This window comes from Mustelus asterias, chromosome 14 (genome assembly GCF_964213995.1).
Source record: "Mustelus asterias chromosome 14, sMusAst1.hap1.1, whole genome shotgun sequence".
In the NCBI taxonomy this organism is placed as follows: Eukaryota; Metazoa; Chordata; class Chondrichthyes; order Carcharhiniformes; family Triakidae; genus Mustelus; species Mustelus asterias.
This window is the reverse complement of record NC_135814.1, coordinates 30,122,571-30,147,099: the sequence shown is the minus strand read 5'-3', so window position 1 is coordinate 30,147,099 and position 24,529 is coordinate 30,122,571. Positions and strand designations below refer to the sequence as shown.

Sequence of the window (24,529 nt, the reverse complement as noted above, 5' to 3'; positions counted from 1 at the left end):
ATCTTTCCTGGGACTCCATGTTACAATCCTTCTAATCAGGTTTCCACCCCTGCTGCAGTACTAAAATAGCTAATCAAAGTCACAAATTACATTGTGTGTGGACAGTGACAAAGGTAAACATTCCCTCCTCATCCTACCCGACCAGTCTGCTGACTGGTTGACCCCACAATCCACCTCTACATTGTCATCCAGCTGTGTTGGACAGCTCTCACCCAGATCCTTTCTTATCTATCCAATCATGGCCAGAAAATCACTTGCTTCTCTCGGCAAAACCATCCGAAGGCATCTTAGTTTTCGCATGTACACTAATTCAACTCAGCTTGACCTCACCGCCACCTCTCTCGACTCCTCCACTCTTGTGAAATGATCAGGCTGCTTTTCTGACAACCAGTACTGGATTTTTGTTTATTCATTTGAGGTCATCCAAAACTCTGCTGCTGTCTTAACTCACAGCAAGTCTCATTCCCTTAAAACTCCTGTGCCTTCCAACCAACATTGAGTCCGAGTAAAGCAACATCTTGATTTCAAAGTTCTCATCCTTCATTTCAAATCCCTCTATGGCCTTACCCTTCCTTACCTCTGCAATCTCCTCCAAATCCACAACATACTGATATCTGCACTCCTCTAATTATGATCTCTTATGCATTTCCAATCACAATTACTTTGCAATTGATGCCCATGCCTTCAGTTGCCTTGGCCCCAAACTCTGGAATTGCCCCCACCCCCGCCCTACACATCTCCACTATCTCACTTTCCTCCTTCAAGACACTTCTTAAAAACTTTGGGCATGATCTTACCGGCCGTTCACGCCACGTTCTCGCTGCAGCGAAGTCGGAGAATTTGGTGCCCAGCCAAATCTCCGTTCACTGCAGCGAGATGGGAAAATCCCGCCAACGTGAACGGTGGTAACTTTCCGGCCTACCTCTTTGACCAAGATTTTGTCACCTGACCTTAGATTTCCTTTGTGCCTCACTGTCATACCTTTTTCTTATAATGCATCTTGTATAATGCATTATGTAAGGCATCTTGGGACTCCAAGTTACATTTGGGTCACTGTGTAAATATAAGTTGTTGTTAACCGATATAAATTTCATATTTATGCTGACTTAATTAGCCGATTTCCATTTATAACATCATAGATTTTTCATTTTTGTCACAGTGTTCATGACAGGAAAATTAAAAGAAGTAATCCATTTCTTCTTTATAAGATAACATAGTTCCAATAATTTGGTACCGTTTGTTTTACATATGTACAAATTAACTGCTAAGCTTGATCATGTTAAAATTATGAACTGCAGGACTGTGGGTTAGTGAAGCTATTTGTTACAAATGTCACTTTAGGTTGGTTCAGGTCAGTTCAAAATAAAACTTTTTTTTTTAACTTGCAGCATTGGGAATAAAGGTAGCTCCAGTCTCAATGTCCTGGGGGTCGGAAGTGGTTCGGGTAGGTCCTGCAGTGTCCATTGTTCTGTTTCTAATGGTTAATTGTTTTATTCATGATAGATGTAATTTATCATCCGACACAGGGTATTTAGTAAAAAGGGATGAAATATTTAATGCTGTCAAATCCCCTTTAAACTTATTCAGTAGCAGAGACAAGAATTAAGCATGGTAATACAAGGGCGGCACGGTGGCACAGTGGTTAGCATTGCTGCCTCACTGCGCCAGGGAGCCGGGTTCAATTCCAACCTTGGGTGACTGTCTGCGTGGAGCTCGTACGGTCTTCCCGTGTCTGCGTGGGTTTCCTCCGGGTGCTCCGGTTTCCTCCCACACTCCAAAGATGTGCAGGTTAGGTTGATTGGCCATGCTAAATTGCCCCTTAGTTTCAGGGGGACTAGCAGGGTAAATATGTGGGGTTACTGGGAGAGGGCCTGGGTGGGATTGTTGTCGGTGCAGGCTCGGTTGACCGAATGGCCTCCTTCTGCATTGTAGGGATTCCATGATTCTGTGAAAGCACATTGGATTTTGCGTCGCTGCTTGTCCACACTTATATGATTGGGGGATGTGGGAGGGCCGGGGGGCTGGGAGGGGAGGGGGGCGGGGTGTTGTTCTAATTGATAGCCTTAACCTGCCACTTAAAGGCCACTTCCCCATCCCCCCTACCAGGCTAAATTTGACCCCAGCATTGGGGGTGCAATGCCTGGGAGTTACCCAGTAGTTTATCCTGCTCAGGTCTTCGATAGGGGAAGAGAGTTTACAGACCCGATTTTACCATCACATTGCACCCGTTTTCGGGTGTGAAAACTTGGTAAAGTCAGGCATGAGGTGAGTAGTGCGATCCGCACCCGCCTCCACGCTGGTTACCCCTTTAACAAGGCCCGAAAATGGCCGCGATTGGGACTGTGCCCGAAACGTGCGCGACGGACATTTAAATGCATCTGCATGCATTTAAATTGACTTAATGGGCTGCACATCCAACTTTACCAGCACTTCCCCCTTTACCACTGTGTTTGCCCATCCAGAATTGGCGCGAAACACGCATGCTCCATGTAAGTCCGATTCGGGCATATACGCAGTTGGAGGGTTTCGGGCAGCGTGGGTTCTGCAGCATGATTCGAAATTGCTGATATTTTTGCAGGCAGAGTGTGTATGGGGGTGCCTGAGAACGAGTCTAAAAGTTGGATCTGGAACACTCCCAGTTTCAAGTCCGCCCAGCAATTAGAATCAAAATGGTAAGATGGAGCCCTACATCTCCAAGCTGATCCCCTTTCATGCTTAATAGCCTCTCCCCACCCCAAAGGTCTGGGCCCCGCAGGTGCTCTCACCCTGCCTGCCCCTCCAGCCATGACCTCAACAGAGATGAAGGAAAAGTACTCGCATTTTAACGTGAATTCCAATATTTACCTATTGATGTTGTTGAGGATTTTGTGGTGCTGGCTCTATAGCTCGTGAGTAACTAATGGTGCTGTTAATTTTCTGGATATAATCATGTCTCTTTGGAGTTGAGTAGACAGCTACAAGTCTAGCTGGGAAAAGCTGAACTGAAGCAACCAGTTGTAGCAGGCCTATCACAGTGCAGGTATAAGATGGTCTGAAATCACATCTCCTCAATGATACCAGCCAGGATTTTCTGGCCCTGCCCAATGCCAATATCTTCTGGTCCTTACAAAGTCAATCAACGTGTGGTTGGCCCACCATGTCCCCCCCCCCCCCCACCCCCCTGCTGGCAGGTGCTGCACCGGTAAGGCCAAAAAATCCTGGACATTATTTCAATCCTTCATGTATTAATGTTAAATTTTTTAATGTATGTGATGCGCTATCAATAAGGCGAAAGACTACCGATATGCCAATATAAGTGTAGGCTTTTATTCACAACAGAATCAGGAGCAGATCCCAACAAATAACCAACCTGGACTGAACAAGGGGGAGGAGACAGCCACCTTTATACTAGGTGCTGAGGGGAGGACCCAAACTGGAAGGGGATGTGTCCAGGTATGACAAGCACACACAACGGTGGTCCATATAGGACAAAGGCACAACTGAGGTCCACCACATTCACCCCTTCCTTTTAAAAAAACAACACGGGGGTGAAGCGGAAACAATATTACAAGTCCAGATGAACCGGTGGCTTGATCCGCCGTCGCGATCGTCGTAGTGCAGGTCGCAGAGTCGTCCGAGCAGGGAGCGATGTCGGCCCAGGCTCCGTACAGTGAGCGTCGAGAGAAGGCGCTGGGTGGTGTGAAGCGGACCGATCCGTCGTCCCGTCCAGTCGTCGGGTACTGCGTGGCGACGGCTCCGGCGACTCAAGCGAGCTGTACATAGGGGCGAGAGGAGTGAGCAGTGGCCCTGGTGGCATATGGGGAACAGTGGGAACCGGAGCTGGGGGGTGGGGGGCCGCAACAGGCTCTGGGCACACTACATTGGGGACAGGGACTGAGGGAGGAAGAGGCGCAGCAGTCTCCGAATGGACGACACCAGGGACCGTGGGGCGGAAGGACGTGGTGACCTCCGGGGCACCCGCGGGTGCCAAGTCACGGACAGAAACCGTGGAGATTAGCGTGGAGCAGTTGGACCTCCTCGGCCAAGGGATCTGCCTTATGGGTCCGGACATGCTTCCGAAGCAGGACGGGTCCCGGGGATATCAGCCAATCCGGGAGCGAAGTACCCGAGGAGGACTTCCTGGGAAACGAAAACATCCGCTCGTGAGGGGTCGTATTGGTCGCTGTGCACAAGAGTGACCTAATGGAATGGAATGCGTCCGGAAGGACGTCTTGCCAATGGCTGACTGGAAGGCCCCTAGACCGTAACGCTAATAGAACGGCCTTCCAGACGGTTGCGTTCTCCCGCTCTACTTGACCATTGCCCCTGGGGTTATAGCTAGTGGTGCGGCTGGAGGCAAATCGATGCCACTGTTGAATTAAAGAAGAATCCATCTTCGTCGCCGTCTGATGACATCACGGATGAAGCTTCCTGCTCAGCTCGCCTTGATGCCAGTCTCAAAGATGGCGACTCCTGCACTTCCGGTGACCGCATCAAAGATGGCGATTCGCGCGCAGCCGCCGCCTGCATCAAAGATGGCTGCGCCCTCGGAGCACACATGGCTCCATGAGTCTTCGGAAGCGGCTTTGCTCGGCAGACTTTAGCGAAGTGGCCTAGCTTACCGCATCCAGAGCAAATCGCGTCCTTTGCCGGGCAGTGACGCCGAGGGTGCTTAGGTAGGCCACAAAAGTAACATTTGGGCCCTGGTGGAGCAGCCGTCGCAGTGGAGCCGTCGGTGGAACGGGATCCAAGGTAAGACCCGAGATTATGGGAGGCTGCTTCTAACGTTTCAGCCATCGTGGCCGTTTTCCGGAGGTCTAGGTCATCTTGTTCCAGCAGACGCTGCTGGATGTATGTAGACTCAATGCCCGCAACGTAGGCGTCGCGGATCAGATCCTCCATGTTCTGAGCTGCTGAAACAGCCTTACAGTCGCATGCTCGGGCGAGGACTCGCAGCGCGCGCAGAAATTGGGCGCACGATTCTCCTGGCTGCCGCTTGCGGGTAGTTAGGAGGTATCTGGCGTAAACCACGTTAGGGCTCTTTGGGAACTGCCCTTTTAGGAGTTCGATAGCGTCCGCGTATGTAGCAGCGTCCCGGAAGATTCCATAGACAGCTTCGCTTACCCGGGCGCGGAGCACGTGGAGTTTAGCGGCGTCGGTGTCGATGGCCGTAGCGGTGTCGACGAATGCTTCGAAGCAGTCCAACCAATGATCAAATTTATCAGAGGCTCCAACCTCTTGAGGGTCTAATGCTAACTTGTCGGGTTTTAGAAACTGCTCCATACTAGTAACTGTTGTGAATAAAATTGATGCGCTATCAATAAGGCGAAAGACTACCGATATGCCAATATAAGTGTAGGCTTTTATTCACAACAGAATCAGGAGCAGATCCCAACAAATAACCGACCTGGACTGAACAAGGGGGAGGAGACAGCCACCTTTATACTAGGTGCTGAGGGGAGGACCCAAACTGGAAGGGGATGTGTCCAGGTATGACAAGCACACACAACGGTGGTCCATATAGGACAAAGGCACAACTGAGGTCCACCACAGTATGTATTTCTTAAAGAGGAGAGACCTACAAAACATTTTCAATACAATTAGTGGGATATTTCCACCTTACTGTGTTGGTCGAGTAGCGGGGCGGAGCGGGAAATATGGGCAGGAGGCGAAAAATGTGAATCGCACCCAGCATTGGGCCGTTTGTGATCCTCCGAGGCCATTTTGCCGGCATAATCAGCCTTACGCCTTTCCCTGGTGAAGGCTCATTTAAATATTTATAACATTATTTAAATCTTACCAGTGAGCCTGTGACATCATAGCCCGGGCTCGCTTACCTTTCTGACCTCGCTGGAGATGGTCCCCATCAACGGGAACCAGATGTGATGGCCTCGCCGGTGGGATCGGAGGCCATTGAAGTCCCACGGGTGGTCGGGGGCAGGCACAGACAGTGCCCCTTGGGCAGTTCTAGCCTGGCACTGCCAGCCTGGGACACTGGCAATGCCCACCAGGCATCCTGGCATTGCCACCAGGCACTGGGCATGCCAAGCGGCGGGACCTGATGGGGATGGAGTCTAATGGAGTGGAACCAGATGGGGGAGGGGGGGGGGGGTTGGTAGGAGGGGCCATCACCATTTTATCTCATCCTATGAGAAACCAAAGACAAAACTTCCTCCATGATCATCCTCAACACTGGTGCCCCACAAGGCTGTGTTCTCCGCCCCGTACTATACTCCTTATACATCTATGACTGTGTGGCCAAATTCCCCTCCAATTCAATTTTCAAGTTTGCTGATGACACCACTGTAGTGGGTCGGATCTCAAACAATGATGAGACAGAGTACAGGAATGAGATAGAGAATCTGGTGAACTGGTGCGGCAACAATAATCTCTTCCTCAATGTCAACAAAACGAAGGAGATTGTCATCGAATTTGGGAAGCGTAAAGGAGAACATGCCCCTGTCCACATCAATGGGGATGAAGTAGAAACGGTCGAGAGTTTCAAGTTTTTAAGTGTCCAGATCACCAACAACCTGTCCTGGTCCCCCCCATGCTGACACTATAGTTAAGAAAGCCCACCAATGCCTCTACTTTCTCAGAAGACCAAGGAAATTTGGCATGTCAGCTACAACTCTCAACAACTTTTACAAATGCACCATAGAAAGCATTCTTTCTGGTTGTATCATAGCTTGGTATGGCTCCTGCTCCTGTTCTGCCGCAAGGTACTACAAAAGGTAATGAATGTAGCCCAATCCATCACGCAAACCAGCCTCCCATCCATTGATTCTGTCTACACTTCCCGCTGCCTCGTCAAAGCAGCCAGCATAATTAAGGGCCCCATGCACCCCAGACATTCTCTCTTCCACCTTCTTCTATCGGGAAAAAATACAAAAGTCTGAGGTCATGTACCATCCGACTCAAGAACAGCTTCTTCCCTGCTGCTGTCAGACTTTTGAATGGACTTACCTTGCATTAAGTTGATCTTTCTCTACATCCTAGCTATGACTGTAACACTACATTCTGCACTCTCTCGTTTCCTTCTCTATGAATGGTATGCTTTGTTTGTATCGCGCAAGAAACAATACTTTTCACTGTATGTTAATACATGTGACAATAATCAATCAAATCAAATCAAAAATCAAAATGGGCCACATTACATCATAATTCTAAGAGGGCAATAAATGCCAAAGAACAAGCCTGAAGACTCTGGGCCTGATTTTACCATTTTGAGTCTAAGTGCCAAATCTGGGCATCAAATAGATCCGAGCCTGGAATCCTCTTTCCAGCGCGCCCCTACGTGTTTTGCTGGCTCCAGTCCGAACCGCGCAGTGGGCGGGGCTTAGCGCTGCCGGACCGATCGGAGCCCTGAACTGCGCATGCGCAGTTCGAAAAAAAATCTGAAGCAGCGCGCCCGGGCGGGGAGGAAAAAGCAGAGAGAGCGGCTCTCTGACCCAGATCATCTGTGGGGGCGGGGGAGGGGGGGCGGGGAGGAGGAGAGGGGGCGGGACGGATCATCCTCTGGGGGGGGGGGGGGGGAGGTGGGAGGAGGAGAGGGGGTGTGACGGATCATCCTCTCGGGGGGAGAGGTGGGAGGAGGAGAGGGGGCGTGACAGATCATCCTCTGGGGGAGGGGGTGGGAGGAGGAGTGGGGGTGTGACGGATCATCCTCTGGGAGGGGGGTTGGGAGGATGGGGGGATGTATGGCAGTGTGTGACGAGAGACTGTGTTATTTTTCTTGATGAAGAGCTTCAATTAATACTTCTAACTTCTCTTGAATCTCATGAACCCTTTTGAGGTCCTCTGCTAGTTGAACTCGCTTTCCTGTCAACAGTTGAATTTTTTTTAGCATTGTCATCAGCAAAACCCTCCAACACTTCTTTCACATTCTTTTCGAGGCGTCTCACTTCAGTATTTGTTAGCTGTTGTCAGAGTGTGTTTGCTGTAATAGCTAGCATTCGCTGAATGCGCCAGAACAGGATAACGTTATTGCACTCAAGCTCAGAATCTACAAAATGCCTTTGGTAATAGTGGAAAACTCTTCGCAAAGATTACAATGGTTCAGCGATTCCATTAGGAAGTGTTTTCGGTAAACTTGGTGCCAAGTATCTTTAATCAGAATAGTGTCCACATCTACATCTTTGGCCTTCAGGTTTTTACAAACTGTTGTAACTTCATCGTTAGCAAGTAAAGCTGTATGCTCCTCAGTGATTTTTAGCAGCCGTTCCAGTTCGGTTTTGGTTTCACTTCGAACATGCTGTTCTGGAGACCGTGATTTCCACTAGAACCAGCTTTCTTGCCAATCTGGCCCCACCATATCACGAATTACAGATTCAGTATCTCGAAGACGGGTTTGCAAGGTTTCTTCCAGGAAATGGATTGCTGCATCCCACTGTTGTTTGTCAAATATGGAACGATCTTCTAAAGCATTGTGCTGGATGACTCGCAGACTGTCTTCAGCCTGCTCATCCCATCTGTGACGTTTTATACTTCCATCTTTAACAGCATGTTTTAGTTTGTCAAAGATATCATCATGGTCCTTCCCTTTGTGCTCTGACATAAATCGAGCAAATTCATCCTTCAAGGTTCCCCAAGCAACCTCTACTGCTTTGTGAGGCAACTGTTGAGCTTGATGTCCACTGTGATGATGAATGTGCCTGAATTCACAGACTGGGCAGCAGGAAGGTCAATATTCTCTATCACATGTGTAGAGACTCTTTCCCACAGTTTCCTTTGTAGAATCTCTTCCCAGTGTTTTGGAGTAACCTGACCTAAGCTGATCACTTCATCCAGAATTCCATTCTTCGCCTTCTCGCATAGTTCATTCCTGTCGAATTCCCTCAGCCGAGGATAGTTGTTCTTCCATTCAGTTTCAAGGTTGAAGCGAGTAGCTTTAAATGCATCGCGCACCATCTTCCAGAAACAGTCTGAAACTGCTCGGCTCAAGTTCTTAGTTGTCGCTTGATGTGCTTTCAGCATCCCTGCCTTCAACAATTTTGAATTCTGAAAGAACTCTCCTTCATAATCTTTTATGGAATCAATACCTTCATTGGTGTTGCCTCTACCGGTAACAACCGTAAAGTAACCCAAAGCCTTCATTGGAAACAACTTGCCTTCCACAATCTGTTGAATTCGACTTGGACTGGCTAGGTTTTTCTCAGCTAGATCCACTTTGGTCAACACAAAGATGGTCCTTCTGCCTTGTGGGCCCATCTGGCTCACCAAGTCAGTTACAATACTGCGTTCAGCATCTACTGAATATTTACCTTCCTGCTGCCTAGTCTGTGAATTCAGGCACATTCAATACCACAGTGGACATCAAGCTCAAGCAGTGGACTGACAAACAGTTGCCTCACAAAGCAGTAGAGGTTGCTTGGGGAACCTTGGAGGATGAATTTGCTCGATTTATGTCAGAGCACAAAGGGAAGGATCATGATGATATCTTTGACAAACTAAAACATGCTGTTAAAGATGAAAGTATAAAACGTCACAGATGGGATGAGCAGGCTGAAGACAGTCTGCGAGTCATCCAGCACTATGCTTTAGAAGATCATTCCATATCTGACAAACAGCAGTGGGATGCAGCTATCCATTTCCTGGAAGAAACCTTGCAAACCCGTCTTCGAGATACTGAATCTGTAATTCATGATATGGTGGGGCCAGATTGGCAAGAAAGGTGGTTCTACTGGAAATCACGGTCTCCAGAACAGTATGTTCGAAGTGAAATCAAAACCGAACTGGAACGGCTGCTAAACATCACTGAGGAACACACAGCTTATCTTGCTAACGGAAGGATGGTGGAGGGAGACCAGCGATCGAGGTAGGTTGGGGGTGTGCTCTGCCGAGGGGGGCCTGCCTCCCAGGGGTGTTTGGTCCCGGGGGGCGGGGGGGGCGGGGTCTGCCGGGGGGTCCTGCCTCCCAGGGGTGTCCGATCCTGGGGGGAGGGGGGTCTGCCGGGGGGGCCTGCCTCCCAGGGGGGTCTGATCCGGGGGGGGGGGGGGGGGGGGGGGGGGTGGGGGGAGGGTGGTCTGCCGGTGTGGTTAGCGGGGGGCTCCACGAAGGATGGTCAAGGAGGATGGGCTTCGGAGGTTCCCCTGCAGAATAGAAATCCACTTCGGACTTTTATTCTGCAGGTCACTAAAAGCGCGGTCCGGAATGGGCCAGAAGACGGTAAAGTGGGATTTGGTGGTAGGGTTGGGCGCACGGTTCATTAAGGTGTTGGAAGGTACTTTGAAAGACAGGATCTATAGGTATTTAGAGACGCAAGGGCTAATTAGGACAGTCAGCATGGCTTTGTGAGTGGAAAATCATGTCTCACAAATTTGATTGAGTTTTTTGAAGGGGTAACCAAGAAGGTAGATGAAGGCAGTGCAGTTGCTGTTGTCTACATGGACTTTAAATGCTAATGCATTTAAATCGTTGGGCTGCCCAATTCGGGCGCGGGTTCGGCCCGCGCCCAAATCAGGTGTCGGTAAAGTCGCGATCTGCTCAAAATCGGGTGCAGATCGCGGTATAGGCCCAACGCCCAACTTTACCGTGATTTCACGCCATCGGGCCCTCTGTGTCTCAATGCAAGGAGCATTTGCAATAAGGTGGATTAATTAACTGTGCAGACAACCATTAACGGATATGATGTAATTGGGGGTGGCACAGTGATTAGCACTACTGCCTCACAGTTCCAGAGACCTGGGTTCAATTCCCGGCTTGGGTCACTGTCTATGTGGAGTTTGCACACTCTCCCTGTGTCTGAATGGGTTTCCTCCAGGTGCTCCGGTTTCCTCCCACAGTCCAGAGATGTGCAGGTTAGGTGCATTGGCCATGCTAAATTGCCCCTTAGTGTCCCAGGAGGCGTAGGTTAGAGGGATTAGCGGGGTATATACGTGCGGTTACAGGGATAGGGCCTAGGTGGGATTGTTATCAGTGCAGACTTGATGGGTCGAATGACCTCCTTCTGCGCTGTAGGGTTTCTACAGTGAATCATCGATAGTTATGGGTGAGGTGCCTGAAGATTGGAGAGTGGCAAATGTTGTGCCTTTGTCTAAAAAGGGCTGCAGGGAAAAGCCTGGGAACTACAGGCCGGTGAGCCTCACATCTGTGGTGGGTAAGGTGTTGGAAGGTACTTTGAAAGACAGGATCTATAGGTATTTAGAGACGCAAGGGCTAATTAGGACAGTCAGCATGGCTTTGTGAGTGGAAAATCATGTCTCACAAATTTGATTGAGTTTTTTGAAGGGGTAACCAAGAAGGTAGATGAAGGCAGTGCAGTTGCTGTTGTCTACATGGACTTTAGCAAGGCCTTTGACAAGGTACCGCATGGTAGGTTGTTGTATAAAGTTAAATCTCGCGGGATCCAGGGTGAAGTATCTAAATGGATACAAAATTGGCTCCTTGACAGAAGCCAGAGGGTGGTTGCAGAAGATTGTTTTTCAAACTGGAGGCCTGTGACCAGCGGTGTGCCTCAGAGATCAGTGCTGGGACCACTGTTATTTGTCATTTATATTAATGATTTGGATGAGAGTATAGGAGGCATGGTTAGTAAATTTGCAGATGACACCAAGATTGGTGGCACAGTGGACAGTGAAGAAGGTTATCTCCGATTGCAACTCCGGGATCATGATCAATTGGGTCAGTGGGCTGACGAATGGCAGATGGAGTTTAATTTAGATAAATGCGAGGTGATGCATTTTGGTAGATTGAACCAGGGCAGGACTTACTCAGTTAATTGTAGGGCATTGGGGAGATTTACAAAACAAAGAGATCGAGGGGGACATGTTCATAGCTCCTTGAAAGTCGAGTCACAGTGAACAGAGTGGTGAAGAAGGCATTCAGCATGCTTGGTTTCATTGGTCAGAACATTGAATGCAGGAGTTGGGACATTTTGTTGAAGTTGTACAAGACATTGGTAAGGTCACACTTGGATAATGTGTACAGTTCTGGTCACCCTATTATAGAAACAATATTATTAAACTAGAAAGAGTGCAGAAAAGATTTACTAGGATGCTACCGGGACTTGATGGTTTGAGTTATAAGGAAAGGCTGGATAGACTGGACTTTTTTCTCTGGAGCGTAGAAGTCTGAGGGGTGATCTTACAGAGGTCTATAAAATAATGAGGGGCACAGATCAGCTAGAGAGTCAATATATTTTCCCAAATGTAGGGGAGTCTAAAACTATAGGACCTAGGTTTAAGGTGAGAGGGGAGAGATACAAAAGTGTCCAGAGGGGCAATTTTTTCACGCAGAAGGTGGTGAGTGGCTGGAACAAGCTGCCAGAGGTAGTAGTAGAGGCGGGTACAATTTTGTCTTTTAAAAAGCATTTAGACAGTTACGTGGGTAAGATGGGTATAGAGGGATATGGGCCAAATGTGGGCAATTGGGATTAGCTTACGGGTTTAAAAAAAAGGGCAGCATGGACAAAGAACAAAGAACAAAGAACAATACAGCACAGGAACAGGCCCTTCGGCCCTCCAAGCCTGTGCCGAAGTTGGGCTGAAGGACCTGCTTCCATGCTGTAAACCTCTATGACTCTATGACTCTATGGGTCACGGAAACCTGGCTCCAATATGACCAGGAATGGGAACTCAGCACTTGGGGATATTCAATATTCAGGGAAGGAAAGGGGGTAGGATAGCGTTGCTGATTAAAGAGGAGACTAATGCAATTGTAAAGTGGACATTAGCCTGGACAATGTGGAATCTGTGTGGGTGGAGCAGCGGAACATCGCAGGACACCGCAGGACAAAACATGCTAGTGGCAGTTGTGTACAGACCACCAAACAGTAGGAGTGAGATTGGGGATGGCATCAAGCAGGAAATTAGAGATGCGTGCAGGAAGGGTACAGCAGTTATCATGGGTGACTTCAATCTGCATATTGATTGGGTCCCCCAAACATGTAGCAATGCAATGGGGGAGGATGAGTGCATGATCAACCATGATCATATTGAATGGTAGTGCAGACTTGAGGGGCCGAATGGCCTACTCCTGCACCTATTTTTCATGTTTCTATGTTTCTATCTTCCTATGCCATTCCCTTTCCGATGTGCCCCATGCATTTCCCCACCCCATCCCATGCCAATCCCCCATGCTGCCCTTGCCCTCTTTCCTTGCCATTTTCTCCAACCTGTTCCCAGGCATCACCAATCCCTCCCTCCATCCACTGTTGCTTTTGTTGGCCTCCTCTTAACTTCCAATCCTTAAACTATTTGTGTTGCAATTGCCACCTTTATTCCAACAGTACTTATTTAAATCCCCATCCCATGTCATTCCATCCCTCCCATGCCATCCCTCTGATAAAGTCCCTATCCCTTCCCCATCCAATCCTTCTTCCTATTCCATCTCCAACCCCCATTTCATTCCCCCTAGGCATTCTCCCCCACTCATGTGCCATCCACCACCCCTCCCTTACTAATCGGTCCAACCAGCATAACTTTATTTTTTGGGATCCCATTACCTTCCGACGCACAGAACATTTGCAGGTATCTGTATTGCGGCTGTACTTCTTCAAACTTCATTGCATACCATTCCATTATTCCAACACATCTCATATTCATCTCCTTCCTTTCATTCCTCTCATTACATCCCTATCCCACCTCCTCTTCTTCCTATGTCAGCACTTTTCCTCCCGTGCAGTCCTTCCCCCCTCCAGCAACCAATGCCAATAGCCTTGCCTCCACCCCCACCCCTGCCATGCCGAGGGTTTTATGGCTGGTAAAGTTCTTCTGTAAAACTCTGTTGGGCTGCATCGATGGAATGACAATGGTTTAATTTGGTATTTTAAAACATTTTTTTGCAACATTTGGGCACTGTGTGTACCCAGGAAATGCAATAAAATTCACCAACAGGCGCACCCCTTAAACTGACCTATCAGAGAATTTCAGACAGACAAGAACTGTGTATTATTATAGATAGCTGGTTATTTTCTGAATATTTTAACGCATTTGAAATAAAATGCTAATAAAATTGTGTTTTCCCAAGAATTGTATTTAACTAATAGTTGTTTCTCAATCTGTGTCCCAATTATATTTCAAAAAGTATCAAGCATAATCTTGTAAGGAAGCTTATGTGACGAGGAAATAACCTAAACATTTGAAATCAGTTAAAACACTTCATGAGACTGAATGTGCCAGACAAGGCAGAGAGGCAAAACAGCTCTGCAGAAAACAATTAATTAGCCAACTAATTAAGAACACGGTGTTATGTCCAAAGAGATAATTAAATGTGGGATGTAAAGCATTAAAGTCACTGCTGAATGCTTTATAATATGGATGGCAGATGAACTATGTGTCATCAGCTTGTTCATTGAGTCCAGTTCAATTTAAAGTGGTTCCAGAGGACAAATTAAATTTGGATAAGCTTTTGGAAATTGTTTCATAACATTTTCCCGGAAGACAGTGGACTGCAGATAAACAATGGCAAATTCAAAATATAATGATGGAATTATGTTTAATTTGTCACGATGAAGGAGAGAAACTCTCAAATTAGGTACGGACATGTTGAACTTTCAAGTAAGATATGTGGGGTTGGATTCTCACCCTCAGTTGTCATTCTCCTGTCCCGCTGCAGTGAACGGAGATTTGGCTGAGTGCCAAATTTTCCATCCTCGTTGGCAGTGGCACTGGGCTGTGAATGACTGGAGATTTACAGTCCTGCTTTTAAAAATGGGATACACAAGCCAAAGATAGCTGAGGATGCAAATCCAGAGGATGTGTTATTAATCAGTCTCTGAATTGCTCTGGTGTGGACTATCCTACAAGAGAGACATTGGAATATCATACACTTTGACCGGAATTCGCCGACCTCGCTTATAGCTGACGTTCTTCTTCGGTCCCACTGCAGTGAATGGAGATTTGGCTGAGTGTCAAATTCTCCATTCTCACTGGCAGCAGCAGTGGAATGTACAAGACCAGAGAATTCTGGCCTTTGTGTCAGGCGGACATTTGACTGGAAGAAGCCATGCAAATAAGAAATGCCATCCCCTGTGGAGATAATGGAAACTGATTATCCTCTCAGCAGGAATCATATCCTGTAAGTGATGTCCCAGGTCAATTTGTGGGTCTTCACTTTCTAAGTATATACAGAAGACTGGGATAACAAAACAAGCTGGAAAACCTGGCATGTAGACTAGTGCTGGATGTGTCAGAGTGTATGACACAGAAGCAAGGAAAGGCAACAAAGATTTGCAACTAACACTCTTTCAAAGATTTGCAGCTAACACTATCCCTCTGATTGTGGAAGCAAGACAAGATATCAAAGCCACAACTGAAAAGGAAGCCGGACAACTTCCTCAACTAAACTGCAGGACCCTGGAACCTTAAGACCAACTACTCAACTGCTGAAGCTGCACAACTGGAATCACAAATCTCCAATGGCCACAACATTTCGCTATCTACCCCGATGGAAAAGTCAAAGACTGAGTCATATGTATTTTTCCTTACTTATGTTTGGATTCTCTTTTCATTTCTCATCTGTGTGAATATATGTGCAAGTGTTTTATTTTATTCCTTGCATTAGCGTCTAATAAAGTCGCTCTTTCTTTATCTCAAGAAAGCCTCATTAAATTGGCCCCTTTAAAGACATAAAGCTATCTGCAAGGGAAAAGGTCCATTTTGAAGTCATCTTGTTGCAATGAACCAAAGAAATCTGGTTTGAGTTCCACCGCACTTGATGGTAAAATTTGAATTCAATAAAAATCTGTAATTAAAAATCTAATGATGACCATGGAACCATTGTCGATTGTCATTTAAAAACTCATTAATATCCTTATCTGGTCTGGCCTATATGTGACAGCAATGTGGTTGACTCCTATCTGCCCTCTGAAATGTACATCTCCAAAAGTGTGAAAAAGATTTGTGTAGCTTTTATTTAAAATGACAATAATCTGTGATTTTAAAATGTTCATTTTGCTTTTATGATTGTAATTGTCCTGGAAATTGAAGGAAGATATTGCATGAAGACAGGTGCCTTCATTCATCATCTGCTGCTACAGATCTAGGCAGACAGTCCAGTAATGTCCGAGTAAGCAACTCAGTTCAAGAGCAATTAGGGATGGGCAATAAATGTTGGCTCAGTCAGCAATACCTACATCCCCTTAATGAATAAGAAAAAAAATAAAGAAAGGGAGTCGGTTCAACCCTCCCCACCGAGGAGAGAAGTCAATTTAACAAACTGAGGCTTGTGCCACAATAGTTTCGACAGAAGGGGTCGGTTGTAACAAACTTCAGGAACTGTCAATCAAGCAAATCAGTTCCATTGCCCAATGCAACTTTGAAAAGAAGCAACTTGTTCATTCATAAAAATTATACTCTTTTCCGATGTTCATTTTCCATAATTCAATAGTATGTTTCCTTATTTCAATGTGTTTGTTTTATTTATAGCAAAACCAGTAATAGACCTGTGAGCTAATAAAAAAAATGAAAATACAATTATGTAATATTGCTTTTGGAAAATAGCAATGCTTACAGTTAAGTTCAAATTGATTTAAAAGGTAAAACTATAATGAAAGCTAAACAAGTGAAATAATAGCAGTTTTAATCACGCTTACATATTCCTATTGAAGATTTGTTGTAATTACTTTGTGCAGCGGGACATTCAGAGGTGTTTTGTCTTTCCATTCAGGTCAAATAGACCTTAAAATTCTCGGCAGAATTCAGTCCAAACATCCAGGCCTTCCAATTCATAATGAGGTGGTGGAGCCAAATCCTGAGCAAATCTCCAGCTACAAAGGTATGTTTTAAACTTAAGTTTCATGATATTTTGCCAAATATTGTTAATTTGGATAAATTATTGTGCTCATCGGGATGAGACTATGGGCTGAATTTTACATGGCCCTGGCAAACGTCTTTTCCACAGTACAGGCTCATAAAATGGGGTGGATGCCCATTCCACCACCTTCCTGCCCACCCCTGAACTCACCACATACTACGGGCAGGTGGGCATTAGCAGGAAGACTGATTTCTATTTCCTCAGCTGCTATAAGGGCAGGAAGCCAGAGGAAGGGTCACTCTTTGGCAGCTCCCCTTTGCCGCTATTGGAGCAGCCTCCATTCTGTTGAAACCTTTCACTTCCTTCCTATCCACTCCCTCCCTTAAACACACCACCCCACTGCCCTTCTACCTAACATGCCCAATCCCTCCTGGCCCAAGACTCTGGATTCCAGTGACCCAAGGCCTTGTTGTCCTTTCTCCTCCAGCATTCCATGCAGCGGCTTTTGTTACTTGCTTAGCGCTGCCATGACTGATGGTGATGGATTGGCCAGCAGCTCCAGAGTGTGGGACTTGCACCCTGATGAGAAGCAGAAGTCTCATTCAGACCTGGCTAATCCACTCCACAGTGCTTTATGATTATGGTGGCGGAGGGGGGGAAGGGGGGTGCTTGGCACAGAGCGCGTTGGCTCCATGCCAACTTGGGTTCTGGCAACGTTTTCCTAATTCTTGCTCTGTTCCAGAGCTTGTGAAAGAAAAGGGTCAGGATCTCAACGTCTCTTTCACTTGGAACCAGATGCGCTCCGAAGAATATGAAAAACAAAACAAGGAAAGAAATGAAAGCAAAAAATTTGATTTCATTCACATGATCCAGGTAATTGCAACTGCAGATAACTTTACAAGCGGCAGTCGGGAAGACTGTCACCAAGGTTGGATGTGAAACCAGTTCTAGCCATCAGATACCTAACTGAGCAACCGAGTGTCAAAAATATTAGTGCTTTTATGTGGCATCGATGTAATTTTTAGAAGTAATATTCTTTATGACAGTTTTCTATTCAGGTAAATTATTCCTCATCTTTGATCTGCCTCCTCTCAACACCTCTGGTTCCAAACGGATAGGTGGATTGTTTATTGACTTCAAACAGTGTTCATGAACATCTTCCTGGCTATTTAGAAGTAACCCCAGCATGATTCTGTCCAGTAATTTTCCTTCCATTGTGTAGTTCACTACAGCCTTCCCATTTGACGATGGGTCAGATCAGGAATATAGTGGAGCAGGAAAAAATGGTCAATGAGAGGAAAAGGACATGCTTTTTACTGGCAAAGCGCAGAGTAGGTCAGCTGAAAGGATTGAAATGGGCGTAAAGGCCCCTTTTATCCAACCCCATGTTGTGCTGTTTTGTGACGTTACTGTGAGAAGGGCAATGCTCATGTCTTCTCTGATCTCTCCTCTTTTCCCATATTGAGATTTGCCAAATTCCCTCTGATAAAGGTGATGTCCAGTCACCTGTCCATCCAGTTTGACTCATATCCAAAGCTTTGACAATGTCATAGTTCAGTCATATGTACCTGAGTTTTCGGAAGACTAGAAGTTGAAATTAATATAACTTCCCTGAGTCTGGAACTAATAGCAATTTTCACAGGGCAGGCATGAGCGCAATGGCAGGATTGGTCTTTTTTCTGAGCTGCATGACTCTACGATTATAACTATCAAAGAATAGCAGATTAAAAATGCGGAATATGTTAACAGAAGATTTTTAAAAGTTGGAAATAATATGGCTTCAAGAATTGCTATGAACCACTGTTGTTTTTTTGGAATCACTTGAGTGGCACAGTCTGTTAGACAGACATCTGACACTTGGGTTCATATTTATCCTACACTATTGGATTACAGCTCTCATCTGCTTGTTTCCATAAGGATTGTTTGAGAAATGCATTTGGGAAGTCTCGACTGGATATATTTTGCAGGGCAAAATACAGGAAGCCAAAAAGGTCCCTTGTGTATTGAAAACAGAAAAACGCTGGGAAAAAGTACTCAGCAGGTCGGGCAGCACCTGCGGAGAGAGAAGCAGAGTTAACGCTTTAAGTCCGTATGAATCATCTCCACAGCTAAAGAGAGGGGAAATGTGATGGATTATATACTGTATAAGAGGGGGTGGAGCAGGTAAAGCAAAGCAGAAGGTTAGTGACTGGTAGGAGCTAGGAGAGATCATAACAAAGGTGTGTAGGGCACAAGACAGTGGTAGTGTTAAGGGCAGTGTGAAGGGTTATGGAAAGTGCTGATAGTGGCATTAAGGTAAGATAGCAGAATAGGTTAATGGAAGAGCAAAAATCAGTGCTCCATGAAAGCAAAGCTTCAAAACAAATCTCAGAGAGCCTAGCGGGGGAGGGGTGTCCTTTGTACATACTGGGTTTGCTGATGTCACCTAGAATAGTACTAGGGTCATTAAGATTGGCCTTATCGCATTGGGTATGGCGGGAAGGAAGAAATCAGTTCGGATTTCTGTTCCTGATAACAATCCAGCAATTCTGACTGGAAATGACCTTGCTTGGCGTAGAGTTAGAGTAAGGACAGGGTTTGGTTATGGCAGTACAGGGCCATAATTTGCTGCCATTCACTGTTTTGTTCACAGATGAATTACAGCCAATTGTTTGTACCCTGTGAGGCTATCCAAGCCTTTAAAGGAATGGGGAAAAATCAGGAAGAAATTAGATTGTGCTGTGTCACTTACCAATGTCTTTTCGCAAAGTGAAATGACCTTCTGTCACAATCCAACTTCTGAAATTAGATTGAGGTTCCTAAAATGTCTGGGACGGTTAGTAAAATTAGACTGATTCATTGGACTGCAGCTTCCATCACCATTGTTTCTGTCAGGTGATTCTCTAGCAATCTAAATTCTTACTAACGGAAGGTATTTTTCTTATTCCACCATTAAATCCACAATTTCTGTCATTTGTATTCACAAAGCTGGCACCAATTTTGAGATGAGGATGTGTTTTTTTAGGAAAGTGTATATATATCCATATCTCTGTTTCTTTCCTTGTCTAGATATTGTATTATGTGGAAAGTGTTCGCGATACCATCAAGTACTTCCACAGCATTCTGGATACTAATGGCAAACTTCTAATATTAAGCGTATCAGGTATGTGATTGCCCAGTGTTTCAGATATATGCTAGCATGACTGATGCCAAAGAAACTCAAATTTCACAGCTAAAGAGATAGCCAAATCTCTTATCTTTGATAATCGTCTCCCTCCTGATGTTTAGTCTATACAATCTGCTACATATGCAAAAAAAGCAAGCTCCTGGAATGAAGTAAAAAAATGCATAATTCATCATGAAAAGGTGATTTAATGGTAGTCCTCAGGGTTATGATAAAATAAGTAATGATTGAATGTTTTCATTACCAATGTGGGAACAAGACACACATCTTTAAGACAAGTGAAAAGGGCACTCAGTGCAGCACATACCTCAAAGTTAACTCAAAGGTATTGCAATGGCATAGCTCTCCCCTAGACTTTTCCCTGCCTGGTTGATGTTCCAAAACTACAAAGATGACAAAATAAATATTTTTATTAAGTGCTTCCATCTCACTGAGGAAGCATCATGCTAATTCGCATTAAACAACCTGCACTGAAAACTCTGTTCACATTTTGACAGCTGTGACAAATTCTCTGGCAGCAAATGAAACAGTCCACGATATTCTAAAACCATTAACAACATTCTACATAAATCAACCCACAACATTTCAAAAAAAGCCAAGTTGCCCTGTCTCCCAATATTAACGGATTCCTTAAAACATTCAAGGAACCAAATCTGCATCTTTCCCAAAAAGAAGGACTTATTCTTTGGGCCGTACCCCATCTGTCTACCAAGTTCTATTGAAATCCACCCAATAACTTTTGAGATCTATTGCTTATAGATAAGTAGACTAACAAGCAAAAAGCATTATGTCTGTCAAATTTTATGGAAGAATCCTGGCACAGTGGTTAGCACTGCTGCCTTACAGCGCCAGGGACCCAGGTCCGATTCCTAGCGTGGGCCACTCTCTGTGTGGAGTTTGCACATTCTCCTCATGTCTGCGTAGGTTTCCTTCGGGTGCTCTGGTTTCCCCCTCAGTCCAAAGATGTGCGAGTTAGGTTCATTGGCCATGCTAAATTGACCCTAGTTTCGGGGGGATTAGCAGGGTAAATATTTGGGATGGGATTGTTGTCAGTGCAGGATCGATGGGTCGAATGGCCTCCTTCTGTGTTGTATGATTGAACAAATTTTGGCATAATCAGCATTTGAATCAAGCAAACATATTTCAAATATTGCTATTAACAGATGGCAGCGGGTGGTATCCATTTTGGAAAAGATTTGCATCCCGTTTTCCCAGCAGTAGTCTTTTTCTTGAAGTCCACAAAACTCTTGATGAAATGGGAATGACGTACCAAATCTATGAACTTCCCTCTGACATCGATATCACAGATTGCTTCATTGAGGGAAGTGAACATGGAGAGCTTCTGTTGGACTTTCTCACAGAAGTAAAACATTTCAGGAAAACAGCCCCAGCCGATCTGAAGGATGAAGTTTTTCAATACCTAGGCCAGCCTCAGAACTCAAGAGAGGAAAATGGGAGAATTATTTTCAACAACAATTTGCATGCAATTGTGATTGACAATTGATTTGATTTCTAGCAATCAGCCACTATCCAGGTGCAATTATCTACTTGCAATTCCAGTCATCTATATTCTTGCTTCGGAGAAAGATGTAATTATTAGATTGCACTTGCACCAATATTTTAAATGAATCTTACAAATTGCTCTTGAATTTACAAAATAATTCTTAAGATTAAAAATGAATACTCATAGATTAAGAGCTGGCGCTTTTAAAATGTCTTCCTGTGGCTAAATCATTTTGATGAATCTTGTGCATGGCCATTCATTACTACATTTTCCCCTGCTATCTATACCCCAATCTTTTGTTGAGAAGTTTATTTTGATTCATCTCAATACAATAGCAGAATGGTTTTTTGTTGTGGCAGAATGAATTCATGTGTTCTCTTCTTACTTCTGACAGATTTATCCTTAACTGCGTGCTTTTTAAGATAAGTTTAATTCATTCAGTGATATTTCTGATCCAAGGGATCAATACTTGAAATATAGATGGCTGTGAACTATTTAATGCATTTTGCAGAGGGTTTTATATTTAGGTAGAGTTTGTTTTTGCTGATGAGCAGAACTAATTTATATAATTTACCCCTGCTTGATAAACATAATTATTCTCTGAGCATGTTCACGTAACGTATCAGAGCCCACTAAACTCCAGATAGGTTTGAAACATTTTCAGGAATCAGTTGGAACTGTAAGGTACATTATTCTGACCTAATGTTGTGCACTTGCTTAAGGTTCACTAGCCTGGTAGGTGATATTTTTAGGGCGGCATGGTGGCACAGTGGTTAGCACTGCTGCCTCATAGTGCCGGTGACCTGGGTTCAATTCTCGGCTTGGGTCACTGTTTGTGCTGAATCTGCACATTCTCTGCGTGGGTTTCCTTTGGTGCTCCGGTTTCCTCCCACAGTCCAAAAGATATGCTGGTTAGATGGATTGGCCATGCTAAATTACCCCTTAGTGTCAAGCAGACTAGCTAGGGTAAATGGTAGCACAGGGCACGGTAGCACAGTGGTTAGCACTGCTGCTTCACAGCTCCAGGGACCTGGGTTCGATTCCCGGCTTGGCCCACTGTCTGTGTGGAGTTTGCACATTCTCCTCGTGTCGGCGTGGGTTTCCTCTGGGTGCTCCAGTTTCCTCCCACAGTCCAAAGATGTGCGGGTTAGGTTGATTGGCCATGCTAAAATTGCCCCTTAGTGTCCTGGGATGCGTAGGTTAGAGGGATTAGTGGGCAAATATGTAGGGATATGGGGGTAGGGCCTGGGTGGGATTGTGGTCGGTGCAGACTCAATGGGCCGAATGGCCTCTTTCTGTGCTAAAAAGAAAAATTTTTCTTTCTTTTAAATTTTTTTTCTTTTAAATGCATGGGGTTACGAGGATAGGGCCTGAGTGGGAATGTGGTCATTGCAGACTCGATGGGCTGAACGGCCTCCTTCTGCACTGTAGGATTCTATGATTATTTTGTTGACTAGACAGGTGACCTATTATTTAACACTGCACATCTTTTCATTTATATCACTATATGATTGTTACATATTAAACATTTCGGATGATTCATTAAGTTTGTAACTGTATATTGATTTTATTGTCTAGGAATGCCTATATAAACTTGGCAGAAGCTAGCATACTTCCAATTGGGAGGGCAAATGGAATATTGGCCTTTATTGCAAGGCGGATGGAGTACAAAAGTAGATAAATCTTGCTACAACTGTACAAGACAATAGTGAGAAAATAACTGGGGCAGGATTTATCAGATGATAGGAATTCCTATTATATCACCCAAAGAGTCAGTGGTGAATCCACCTCCGCTGACCACAGCCATTTAATGCTCCAATCAGCAATAATTGTCTGGAGAATTGACTTCTGTCCTTCACTCGGGTGAAAGTCGTATCTCAGAGAGCTGCTTGCCAATTTGCTTGGCTGGGAAGACGTACTGGGTTGATTTATGAGATGAGGGGGTTGTCTTATGAAGAAAGATTAAGCACCTTGGGTTCAGGTTAGGTGGATTGGCCATGTTAAATTGCCCCTTAGTGTCCAAAGACGTCTGGGTTAGGGGGATTAGTGGGGTAAGTATGTGGGGTTACAGGGATAGAGCCTGGTTAAGATGCCCTATCGGAGAGTCGGCGGAGACTTGATGGGCCGAATGGCCTCCTTCTGCACTGTAGAGATTCTATAAAATATTCATTGGAGTTGAGAAGAATGAGAAGTGATTTATTGGAAGATATAAGATTCTGAGGGGGCTTGACAGCATAGATGCTGAGAGGATGTTTCCCTCATGGGGGTATCTAGAGCAAGGAGGCATAGTTGCAAAACAAGAGGATAAATTTTCAGGTCCCACTCACCACTGGAATCATCACTGGTGGAACAGAAGATTTACCCGGAGCATTGAAAGGTCTGTTGGCCTCAAGTTAGAATTTCTGGCCTTGGGGTGGGCGGGACTGGAAAATCCCTCTGGGGAGATCTTCCATATAATACAGAGAGGAAGGGTAGTTTCTTAAATAAAAGCAATTTGAAACCAAAAAAGAAAATGCTGGAAAATCTCAACAGACCTGGCAGCATCTGTAAGGAGAGAAAAGAGCTGACGTTTCGAGTCCAGATGACCCTTTGTCAAAGCTAATAATTTCTTCTCTGAGAAGATTAATTTTTGGAATTCTCTAGTAAGCAGAGGAGGCTGAACCATTGGATATGTTTGACACGGAATTGGACACATATTTGCTCTTCAAAGGTTATGGAAACACGTATGGAAGTCTAGCATTAAGGCCACAATGAGATCAGCCAACTGCGTTCCTACTTCTTACGTTCAAAAGTTTTGAAACTTCTCAAAGTAGATAATAAAAGGACAATTCTGTGTATTTATTTGACACAAGACAATCTGGACACTTGTCCATGTGTAAAGATTGCTTGGGGACAACTAATATTTGAAAGGAGTTGGATTTAAATAAATTCATTTTTTGAATGATGTAATAATCACAGTTTTTGCAAAGCCGTACATCTGAAGCCAGCCGCAAAATCCTTCATTTGAAGACGCTGATCTTATGGTTCATAAAACCCAAAATATTCTGGTGTTGGTCCAGTGCCCACTATATTCTTTACTTTTTAACAATGTATTTGTTCATGAGATATGGGTGTTGATGGCTAGGCCAGCATTTATTGCCCAACTCTAATTGTCCTTGATAGTGAGCTGTTTTCTTGAACCGCTGCAG

General features: G+C 45.1%; 1 protein-coding gene and 1 pseudogene across 2 annotated transcripts in view; one reads left to right on the top strand and one right to left on the bottom strand.

The window, feature by feature from the left end:
* The window catches only part of LOC144503558 (histamine N-methyltransferase-like), a 32,049-nt gene extending 9,551 nt beyond the window's left edge, over positions 1–22,498 (top strand). The window contains exons 3-7 of one of the 2 annotated variants that reach the window (XM_078228040.1): positions 1,389–1,444; positions 16,588–16,695; positions 17,417–17,547; positions 19,723–19,816; positions 21,001–22,498. In XM_078228040.1, the coding sequence (XP_078084166.1) occupies positions 1,389–1,444; positions 16,588–16,695; positions 17,417–17,547; positions 19,723–19,816; positions 21,001–21,341 (730 nt within the window). In that variant the 3' untranslated portion in view covers positions 21,342–22,498. The remainder of the gene's footprint in view (positions 1–1,388; positions 1,445–16,587; positions 16,696–17,416; positions 17,548–19,722; positions 19,817–21,000) is intronic. The other variant, XM_078228041.1, reaches the window with a different exon arrangement.
* Positions 7,706–9,276, bottom strand: LOC144503956 (dynamin-like GTPase OPA1, mitochondrial pseudogene; annotated as a pseudogene).
* Positions 22,499–24,529: the final 2,031 nt, after the last annotated feature.